At 56.2% G+C, this 11,350-nt stretch overlaps 1 protein-coding gene across 2 annotated transcripts in view; it reads left to right on the top strand.

Moving 5' to 3' along the window:
• The first annotated feature begins 558 nt into the window (after nucleotides 1-558).
• SDK2 (sidekick cell adhesion molecule 2) overlaps nucleotides 559-11,350 on the top strand; it is a 244,260-nt gene continuing 233,468 nt past the window's right edge. For both annotated transcript variants that reach the window (XM_036900084.2, XM_036900083.2), the window contains exon 1: nucleotides 559-989. In XM_036900084.2, coding sequence (XP_036755979.2) covers nucleotides 926-989 — 64 coding nt within the window. In that variant the 5' untranslated portion in view covers nucleotides 559-925. The remainder of the gene's footprint in view (nucleotides 990-11,350) is intronic.

Genomic DNA, 11,350 nt, shown 5'->3' with positions numbered 1-11,350 from the left:
TCTCCGGATTGCGTCTCCCCGAGAGCTCGGGCCGGGGAGCGGCGGAGGACAGAGCCGCCGGGCCCCAACCTCGGGCCGGCAGGAGGCTGCGTGTCCGGGCGCGGGCGCCAGCCGGGGTCGCCGAGCCCAGCAGCCGGCCCCGCCGGCGCGGACATGGGCGCGCGTGGGTGCGCGCCGGGCCGCCGGACCCGCAAAGTTTGCTAGCCCGCTGGACGCGGAGCCGAGGGCGCGCCGGGGCCCGGCGCCCCTGGGAGGGAGCCAGAGTCCCCGGCCTGGGCGCCAGCGCCGTGAAGCCGGGAGGGGTGGCTGGGCCCCGCCAGATGCTGCCTGCAAAGTTAGGCAGAAGAAAACTTCAGCTCCAGGGAGATTCGGGCCGCTATGCCAACCGCGCCCCCCGAAACCGGAGCCCCTAGGAGGACCCCCGCGCCCGCGCCTGCCGCCGCACTCGGCTCCAGCCCAGCCCCGGGGGCCCGGCGTCGGGAACGGCTGTGACTGCGTCCGCCCGGGGATCCCAGCCAGGGGGCGGGGAGGGGACGGGGGGCGGGCAACGTGGCCACGGGAGGAAGTTTCCTGAAGTTGTCGGTTTATTCCGGAGCCCGGCCCGGGACCCGACCACATCGCAGAGGCCGCCCCGCCTGGGAGAAGAAGTCGGAGCTGGGGTGCTAGGGGCGGGGGCGCCCCGAGTCCGAGAGCGCGGCTTTTTCTCTTTCTCTTTGCTCATCCCTCGCCTTCCGGGCGCGCCGCCGGGATCGGACTCGGACCGAAGAGGAGGAGGAAGGGCTGGGGTCGCCAGCTCTGCCCCTCCTGGGCACATACTGCTCCGAGTCACAGCAGCGTAGACTATCTCCCGGGTCGAAGCCGCGGTGTACCCGACCCAACCAGGATTATAAAACGGTGCGGAACCTCCCCACCAAGGCTGGGCACCATGTGGGGGCTGCTGATTTGGACTCTGCTGGCCCTGCATCGGATCCGTGCGGCCGGAGCCCAAGGTAAGGAGGGTCACCCCCACGTGGGGCCGGAAAGGGGGCTGGAGGGGATGGTGGCGGGAGCTCGCTGGCCTCGCGGTGGCCTCCCGGACACCGGGGTTAGCCTGGGCAGAGAGAGCCCTCTCCAGGGAGTTGCAGGACCCCCCCACCCCCACCCCACCCCCCACCTCTAGTTTTGGGGGGCTCTCTTTCGGGGGTGGGGCAGTTTTTTGAGACTTGTGGCTTCCAAACGAGGGAAGGTGGGGGCCTGTGCTGGAGGCGTCGCCCGGGAAGGCTGAGAAGAGCCTGAGATGAGATGGGGGTCGCTACCCGCCGCCGCGATGGGTGTGCTCGGGCCGGCGTGGGAGGGGGGGCGCGCCATTCGGCGCCCGGCTCAGCCGAGCTTCTTAGGCCGGGCTCCTGGTTTCCCGCTGGGTATCCATGGGGAAGGGCAGGGCCCTGCTGGGCAGGAGCGGCGGCCCCGGGGCAAGGGAGTGGGGCGGGAGGGCGGCGGAAGGATCCTGAGTCGGGGGCTTGGTGCCAGTTGGTCGCCCGGGGCGGGTAGTTGTTGGGACTGACCACTTACGGGGCCCGCGCCCTGCCGGCCTCTGGGGCTGGGATGCTTGGCGGTGCGGCCCCGGACACCCAGGGGGCCGGTGCACAGGGAGGGTCTGAGGCCCTCTGCCTTCCCACCCGCAGACGCACACGGCATCCTGCCTCTGCCTCCAGCTCCTCTGGCCGCTCGGTTGTCTCTGCGCCCGCCGCTGTGACCTGTAGCTGCCTGGAGCAGCCTCGCAGCGGCGAAGGGCTGCTGGATTTGGGGTGGGAGTGTTCTCAAGGCTGAGGAGGCTTGATTCGCACTGTCCTCTTCCAGAGGGCGGATGCCCAGACATCACCCCAGTCCTCGGGCAGGTCCCAGCCGCGGAGGGCGGCTGTACCCGCGCTTCCGAATTGCCTTTGGGGTTCGCAGATGCAGACAGCGGTGCCAGCGGTGTCCGAGCGGCGCCTGCTGGGGGCGAAAGGAGACGAAGCCTGGACTGAGGTCCAGGACCCGCGCGGGCCTGGCATTCTCTCCCAGGCTCTGGACGGGGCCTGGACCCACCCTGGGGTGCCCGTCTCAGAGGCTGCAACCCCACCACACCTCTAGGGTCGCCGAGGGAAGAAGGGACCCTTGCGTGCCCAGCATCAGACAGTCCAGAGAGCCGAGATCAAAGAGATGAAGATAAGCAGCTCACACAGGGTGGAGGGGGAGGATTTTACAAGGTAGTTTGCGTTAAAAGCACTTAGACATTTTGTAACGGGGCCCTGTAAATGTAAGGTAATAAAAGTTATTATTAGTTTTATGATGATCATAAAATCTTCCAGCAATTGGGGACTGGAAGTCATTTTATTCTAGTAGCCATTTAACAGATGGGAAAACTGAGGTCCAGGTGCATTAAGTGACTTGCCCAAAGCTGCAGGATGACCTGAGGTCAGAGTCAGGACTGGACCAGCTGAGTTCTAAGACCCTGTCTCCCAGGAACTGGGACCATCCGCAGCTGGGGTGGGCTTGCTGGGTTGGGGCCCTTCTGAGGGTCTTGGGAGGACCCTGAAGCTGGCCAAATAGGAAGGGTTGTAGGGTGCCCTGGGGCAACTCACAGATTGGCTCTAACATCCCCGTGGTGTTATGGTGTTACTAGCCCACAGCCAGGAGAGAGGGAGGGCTCTGAGGCATGCCGGCCTCTCTCTGCCTGAACACTTCTAACTTAATTACTGCACGGATTCCAGCAACCGCATGCTTTCCCTGGGCAGGTGGTTCACTAGTTCCTGTCCCGTCTGGGCCCAGGCCCACAAGGAGTCCCCAGGTACCTGAAGGTCCTTCCTTCCAGGTCATCAAGTCTCATCCATGTCCTGCCAGCACACCTGGCCCATCCGTCTGAGGCCAGGATTCCACCCGTCCTGCTGAAGGCCAGGCCATCTCCTGTCCCTGTGCTGCCTGCGGGAGGGGCTCGCCTGTCAGAAGCCTGAAGGTCTCTGATTGATTCACTCCCTCTCCCGCTTCTCTTGTTTGCTGCCTTTTTGAGTGTGGCGGCCTGGGTCCCCTGCTGCTCCATTTGTGTTCTCTGGCTCAGATAGAGTGTTTTCCAGGATTGGTCTGGTACTCTTCTTCCATTTGTCTCCCAGGCAGCAAACCGTGTAGAGGACTGTGGGAATGTGGTCCCAGCTCAGACGTGGGGACAGTGTTGCACTGTGTCAGGCGTGCGGGGCAGGGGCAGGCCGTGGCTCTCAGGGGGTTCCTTTCCTATCTGCTTTGGGGTTAGAGAGGGGGTTTCTCCTTTGTTTCTCTTTCAAGTTGGAGACCATGCCATTAATCCCTTGGGGTGGTGGAAGCGACTGGCACTGTTTGTTGTCCCTTCCGAGCTGCATTCTCCAGTCATGACCCAGAGCCAGGGACCAAGCACTGTTCCTCTCTTGGCACAGAGCTCACCTCAGCCACTGCTGGATTTTATCTAGTATTTTCCAGGTGCCAGACCTGGACAGCATCATCTGCTTATACTGAAAGCCACCATTTGACCGTTTCCCCCAAAACTCAATGTCACACAATTCACAATCATGTCCCAAGCTAAGTGCAGTGATGTAGAAAGAGCAGAGTTGATAGGAGGATTCAAGGTATTCAGGGCGAGCCCCCCGCAAGTGCCTAGCCTAGAGAGGGTCCTTACTAAAGGGTAATTGTTTTGTCATGAATGTTACTATGATTGTTTTTACTCTGTAAGCCAAGGGAGTGGTTGGAGGCCAAAAAGACTGCAAGTGCCTTTTGTTCACCCAAGACCCTTCTTTCCTTCTTTCTGTGTCTGTGTCACTGTGTCTCAAAGCGGCTGTCCTGCAGCCCAGGCTGGATTCCCAGGTTCTCCAGCTGGAAAGATCTGAGGGAGTCAGGGTGTCTACATTTTAACAAGTGCCTCCTAAGACTTTTCGGATGCCGGGAGGCTTGGTTTTTGCTGGTGTACATCCTGAGGAGGTGGGGAGGCTGCAGGGAGGGCAGTAACAGCACAGCCGCTGGTCCTGAAGGTTCTTTTGAGAGAATGTGCCTGGGGGCAGAACCTAAGGGAGTCCCAGCTGTGTGAGCCAGGCAGCAGGAAACCCTGGATGAGCCATTGGGAAGCCCAGCCCCGGAGGCTCCCGGAGCCTCCAAGGGGAGAAAGTTGAGTGCTGGAAGCCAGTCACAATAAAAGCCAAACAGCACACAAGGGAAGGGGATGAAAGTTTAATTACATGGTGTGGCCAAGCTGTAATTATTAATTACTGACAGCAAAAAATAACTTATTGATCAGGGCCTCTTGCTAATTACCACAAGGCCAGGCATCATGCTTGCCTGCGGCTCAGCTGAGACATGTCAAAAGCCCCACACAAGAGTGGGCCGTGGGGAGGCCCTGCTTTTTCATCCCCATCTCCCTGGGTCTGAGAGGTGGCCCTCTGCCCTGCACCCATCTCTCCTCACCCTGAGGCCACTTGGCTTCAGCTGGGGAGCCTGAAACATTGGGGCTGTGGTTAGCTGGGTGAAATGGTTTGATGCTTCTATTGGCTGCAGAGTATCACCCTGCCTGAGATGAGCAGACTCAGCCCCACCACCACCACCCAGAGGCCCAGTCATGCTGGCAGCCTGACACCTGCCTCAGAAACCCTCCCTTTCATGCATTTGTTCGGCAAATATTTATCAACTGCCTCTCCCTTATGTCCTCTGCTGGAAGGCCAGAGTGGGGGCTAGAACCTTGTTCCATAAGAGAAGGGAGCTGGGAAAGTGGCCAAATCCTTTACAGCAGTTCTCTGTTTAAACAGTGCCTGGACAGCTGACTTTAAAATGATGTGTTAAACTGCATATTGGTATGCGTTTGACTTTGTACCCCAGCACAGTTGGGCTGTAAGCTAAACGGTAAGAGAGAATGAACTTGTTCTCTGTCCTAAGGACTAGCAAGAATCAGTGCATTTGACTTGAAAGAAACATGAAAAGTCATGTAGTACTGTCCTCTGCCCGCAAACCTGAGACAAGCGACCTGTGGTCTCTGCTTGTATACCCTTGGTGATAGAGGACTCACTACCTTGCAAAAGCTTGTTGTTAGACAGCCTGTCATGGCTGGTTGCCCTAGGATTTGGCAGCAGTTGAAGGAGTCATCTGTTTGACCAGAAAACCCCCTCCTGGTCCCTGTCCCCCAGCCTGGGAGTCAGGAGACCGAGTTGGAATGGATGTTGGGTGTTAACAGTGCTGCCTGCACCCTGTCCCCCACACACTGCAGCAGGCGGCCCTGGGGCTGCCCAAAGAGGTGGGAATTAGTCATCATAATATGAGGCCTTGGGATGCCAATTGCAACAAATGGGCCAGGAGCGCTGCCGGCAGCCCTGCCGCCTCGAGTGGAAAGGAAAACATCCTGGTCGCTCCTGAGGTCCCAGCCCCTGGGGGAGGGCGGGAGGGCTGCCCAGAGCTAGGTGTCTGGTCCAGAAAGCCCCTCTCGGGGGCCGGGGAGCTCTGCTGGCGGCTCCCAGCCTGGGTTCCGGCCTCTGCCTGCACTGCTGGCTGACCCTGAGCTGGGGCCCAGGCTTCCCATCCATAAAAGGAGGGAACAGTTAAAAATAACTGTATCTACCTCATAGGCATTGGGGGGATATTAAATGCAATTATCTCAGTCACTTTTAAAATGCTCTTAGTATACATGAATGCTCCAAATGTGTGGGCCACACGGCTGTGAGGGTGTCAGGGTCCACCTTTGCTGCTCCCCACACTCAGGCCTCCTCTGGGACCTTGCGCTCACCACCCTGACTGCCTCTCTGTTCCCAGAACTTACCAGGTTCTCTCTGGCCTCCCATCTCCACTTGAGCTCCTGCTGACCAGGAGGCGGCTCCCAACCCTTCCAGGTGTCTGCAAGGCCCCTCCTTGTGTCCTCCAGGGCTCTCCTCCAGTGTCCCCTCTCTGTTCCTAAGCATCCTAGCCAAGCACGCACCCCTCTTGTGCTTTGCTCTCTCCATCTGACATATACTGACTTGTTTACTTACTGACGGTCTCTGATGGGGGCAGGGGCTTTATTTCATTCACTGCCGTGTCCCCGTTCGCTAGGGCAATGCCTGGCACAGAGAAGCAGCTCAATATATATGAATGAGTGAATGAAGAACGAGTGAATGAATAAACTCTTTCTTCCTCTCTTCCACGGCTGCACGCACTCTCCCCCAGGGACCCACGGCGGGAACACATCCTCCCAAAGGCTTCTGAGCTCTCAGGGCGCCACCACCGGTCTAGAGGTCAAATTTGGCACTTTGGCCTTGTTGATTCTGAATTATCTTTTAATGTGTGGGTGTGAGACTGATTTCTTTAATTACCAGCTCCTTGAATTTAGATAATAACCTTTTATCAGCAAAGATAGAGGTATTAGGCGTAAATTATTGTTCCCAATTAATGAACTTGACCCTTTAAAGAAGGGTGCTGTAGGGGTGATAGTAATGTCAGATTTGTTGCTTTGTGGGTCTCGGAGGCCAAAACCGATTCTCTCTGGGTCCCTTTGGGCTTCCATGTCCTCACTGGGAAAATGAGGGGATGTAAACACAGCATTTCTGAGCCTTCCCAAGATGGGCTGTGTGGTGGAGGAGGTTGGGCACATGCCCCGGGGAGCTGGCCTTGCAGCTTGAAGCTGCCTGCTCTCCACTTGACCTTCTCCTTCTTTGTTTGTTCCTTTTTAAATACATGAAATTTTGCATTCCATTCCATAGTCTATCTGAATTCTATTTGAACTCACAAAGGATATTTTAAAGCCAATTGATGCTATTGGAAGATGTGGTACGAATGCCCCCATGGCTTCCGGGATCCCCTGGGATATATGTCAAAACTTGGTTTTGAAAAACTTGAATGAAGTGATCTCCAGGGTCACATCATCTCTGAGATTCTAAGAGGCTTTACATATATATTTCAACCATCTGTATTTAAAATTGTCTCTATGTTTTATGTACATACATCCTAAAGAGGTTGTTTCACTAATGTAATTGACCCTCAGCCACCGTAACCATCCCCCAGGACTGGTCTATGGAGGTGCCCCTGGGGGAAGGCAGGTGTGAAGATAAGGCTGTCGGCCCCACCCTAGGTGGCCCTGCTGCCCGTGCGCTTGGTGTTTTCTCAGTCCTCCCTCAGTCTTGGCCAGTCTGCTCCACACCATTAGGGGCTTGAGTCCTGGCTTCTAGTGGGGCCTTCTGTCCCTCCCCATTTTAGTTTGCACTGGGCAAGCCCCCCAGCACTCCAACAACACTATTAGGGGTCGTGATTGACTCAGTGCTGGGAGCCGGGCACTGAGGGAGGGCCTGAAGACCTGGAGACCAGCCTTAGTGAGACATACTGGGCTCTGGTAGCTGTGCCCACTGCCCAGGGGCCTTTCTCACTGAGACGTGTGGTGCCACCAGGACAGCGGAGAGTCCCACAAAACCATCCTGAGGCAGAGCAGGGCCTTACTGTCATTTGCATGCCTGCTGCAGTTCCAGCCGCACCCTGCTCTGTGCCCTGCCCATGCGCCACTAACTGGATGCTCTAGATGGGTTTCAGTCCTCCTCCCCCAGATTCCTCTTGAGGCTCTTGGGCTTCTGGAACCAGACCCCAAAGCTCCATGCACTCCCAGGCTTCCCCAGAACTCACCCACCCTAGGACTCGGCACCTAGAATAGAGGAGGTCCTGCTGCGCCAAGTCCAAGTCCAGCATTCACGCCTTCTTGCTCGGTCAGCCTGGATGTCTCCTTCCCACAAGGGCCTGCTCTTGCCGGCTCAGTCCGGTGGCCCTTGACCTCCCCTTTTGGAGCCCCTCTTCCCTGCCCTGCCCTGGCAGAGCGAATGCAGGCAGGCATTGCCAGGCAGGCCACCTCAGGGCCTCCAGCTGCCTAGGAGGGTCGAGGGGAGTTCCTCATTTGCTCAGCTCTAAGCTCATTATCAGGCTGTGCATCACTGGGTGAAAAATGGTTGTCGTCGGGGCAGTAATAAATAGACTGCTGTCAGTGTTGACGTGATTGCACTAATGAAGGGAAATCAGCCAGGGCGAGAGGAGATGCCTCTGGCTGGGGCTCTGGGTGGCTGGGGCTCTCTGTCCACTGTCCACTCTTCCCCACCCCAGCAAGACAGGCCTGGACGTCGGGGGGACAAAAGGTGTCGGCAAGTAACCCCTTTCTCCTGAAGAACCTTGGAGGCACTGGACACCTCCCAGGAAAAGAAACATTTTGGGCCCCAGAGAGCCCAAGGCTGTGTGTGTGATAAGGGGCCCTGGGCTCAGCCAGGGCTTGGGCAGAGGCAAGCAGGCCAGTTGGGTGGACTGCTGTGCTTTTGACGGTTCAGCCTCCCGCGCAGAGCCTGTCTGAGAGCAGCCGCGGGAAGGCGTGGGGAGAGACACAAGGCCCATTGTCTGCGCCACCTCGCCTGGAATGTTAGGGCTTATTGTCTGTCCAGGAACTTGGAATGTCCAGCCCCGGGGTGTGGGGAGCAGGCCTCTGTCTCCAGCTTCTCTGGTGCCTCTGCTATGGAAGATCTCAAGGGACCCTGTCCTCTGAGCCCAGGCGAAATGTCCAAGCCAAGGTACAGACATGCCTCTGAGACACTGACCACAGGGAAGCGAGTGGTCCCATCACAGTGCCAGGCCACCTGAGGATGGAGGGAGAGCCATATGAATGAAGGGTGCCTTTGTATCTGGGGCCTCCGGAGCACATTCTTAGAGCCCAGGTGTGACCTGCCTCAGGATGGAGAGGAGATGGTGGCCTGGAGCAGTGGGGCTCACACCTGAGCCTGCATCCGGTCCCTGGAAGGGCTTGCTAGCATGCAGATGTCTAACGAATTCCCAGGTGATTGGCTGTCACCTGTCCAGGGCCTAGCCTGGTGGTTTGAGGAAAAGTCAGGGAGGTGCTGTGGTGGCCATGCTGAGCGAGTTCTGCTCTGATGGGCTCTGCTTCTGCCGCAGGGGACTGTGGTGAGGCTGGATGAGGACAGCACGGGAAATTCTTGCACAGCCTTGCATGTGAGAAGCACCCCTCCACCCCTTCTTTGTTTTCTCCTCACCACCAGAAGCTCTTGCTCCCAATGTCTTAACTTAAAAGGAAACAAACACAAGAAGCAGCAGCCCAGTGGCCTCCTCCCTGGGAGAGGAAGGGTGGAAAGGGAAGTCACTCCTGGCCAAGCTCTCACTAGCAGCTCCAAAGAAACCTGCAAGTGTTGATGAGTAACAAAAGCCATAAAGATCCTCAGGCATTTGCTAAGCACTTACTGTGTGCCAAACGCAATGCCTGGGATCCAGCAAAGGCCAAGGCAGGGCCCTGCTCTCAAACTGTTCACGGGTAAGTGAAGCCATCAAGCATGCAGTTGTTAATATAGGGCAGTGTGAAGGCAGCTCAGTGCAGGTGGGAACCAGGTGTTGGGGGTCCAGCAAGGTGACCTGTGAATACTGCCCCAGGGGAGGCATCACAGAGGTGACCTTGCAACTAAGGTCTTGTAGGATGGGAGGAGCCCCCATCATCCTTAGGGGATACTGGAGGCTTTGTTTTTGTTTTGACATAATAAACTGCACATATTTAAAGGGTATAATTTGATCATTTGTGGCACCAACATCAAGGTAATGGACAGATCCGTCACCAGCTCAAGTTTCCTTGTGTCCTTAGTAACCAACCTCTCTGCCTAGGAGAGGTCCAATTGTTCTAGCGTTATTTGAAAACATTCTTTTATTATGGAATTATCTCTGCACCATTGTTGAAAATCATTTATGTAGGGATCTATTTCTGGCCACTCTGTTCTTCATTTATCTATTTTTCTTTACACCAGTCGCATGCTGCACTGGTTAATGTTGCTTTATATATAATAAGCCTTGAAACCAAGTAGTGTTAGTTCTCTGACCCTGTTCTTTCTCAGAGTTGTTTTGGCTATGCTTAGTCCTGTACATTTCCACGTGAATTTTTGGAATCAGCTTATCTGTGTTTACATTTCTGTGGGAATTTTAGAATCGGATTTTTTTTTTCTTCAAAAACTCCTGCTGGGCTTTCTGATGGGGACTGCATTGATAATATGGATGAAAATGAAGGGCGTTGAAATCTCGACCACATGGAATCTTCTGGCCCAGGAACTTGGGGTGTCACTGCATTCTTTAGTTCTGTGGTTTCAGCAATGTCTTGCGGGTCTCAGAGTACAGATTTTGTACATCTTTTGTCATATTTACTATTTCACATTTTTGATGCGATTGTAAATGTTATTTTTCATTTTGACTTTCAGTTACTTGTGTCTAGGATGTAGAAATGCAGTTGATTTTGAAATGTTGATCTTGCTCCCTGCAACTTGCTTAGATTGAATGATTATTTCCAGTTAATTTTTTATAGATGGCATCAGGTTTTTCTACATCGATGATCAGGTTTGCTCCAAATGCATTCAGGTCATCTTTTCCAATCTGAATCCCTTTCATGTCTCTTCCATGAGCTGCTACACTGACGAGAACCTCCTTGGGGGCCTGTGTTTTCACCTCTCCATGGCCAAGCAGCAATTGTGGGTGGCAAATGCACACGTTAGTGGTAGCTGACCACTCAGGTCAGATTGTGCTTGGCTGCATTCTCCAGTGGCTTCCTCGGGCATGGCCCCTGCCCTCAGGGTGCTTACACTCAGGGTACACGCACTCCCTGGCATCCTGTAAAGCTAGTTGCAGGAGGCAGCAGCAGACAGAAGTGCAGGGACTCCTGCCTGTCCACATGTGGAAGGAGCACATGCATCTGGGGCTTGTGGCCTTCTCTCCAGACCCCTGCTCCAGCCCTAGGTCCTGGAGCTCCCTTAGAGGCAGCAGGTGAGCTCAAACTGCAGGGGATCTCAGAGAACCACTGAGGTCGGATTGTAACAGGCTCCTCGTTTTATAGAAAAGGACATGGGGCCAAGAGAGCCGAGTAGGGTGTCCCAAGCCACAGAGCCGGGAAGCTGGGACTTCAGGCCCCCTTTGTGGGCTCGGCTCTGACAGCAGTCGGTGGCCCTTTGGTTTTGCCCTTAGCCAAAAAGCCAGCCTCTTGCAGGACTGATTTCTCTGAATCCTCCTTCCCAGCTCCATCTGAGCTCTGGGCATGGTCACATCAGCTGAATTCAGTGGTGAGGGTGCTTCAGAGCAGCTGGGGCCATGGCCAGACGGGCAGGCCGGACTCCAGGGGTCTGGGTGCAGACGGCCCAGCCACAGAGGTGCTCTGCCTTTGCTGGGGGAGGGGGGTTGAGTCAAGAGCCGGGCACTGGGGAGTGGATTTGGAAGGGCGCACGCAGCCCCTCACCTTCCTCCTGTATGTCCTGGGGGTGGGGGTGGGGGGTTCTGAGTATCCCTTTGCAGAGTGGGGACTCGGGGTGACAGGAGTGGCCGGCTGTGGGCAGGCCCCAGGGCAGCACGGAGA

The sequence above is a fragment of the Manis pentadactyla genome, chromosome 4, assembly GCF_030020395.1.
Source record: "Manis pentadactyla isolate mManPen7 chromosome 4, mManPen7.hap1, whole genome shotgun sequence".
NCBI lineage: Eukaryota > Metazoa > Chordata > Mammalia > Pholidota > Manidae > Manis > Manis pentadactyla.
Note: the sequence above shows the minus strand (reverse complement) of the source record. Positions and strands in the feature narration are given on the sequence as shown.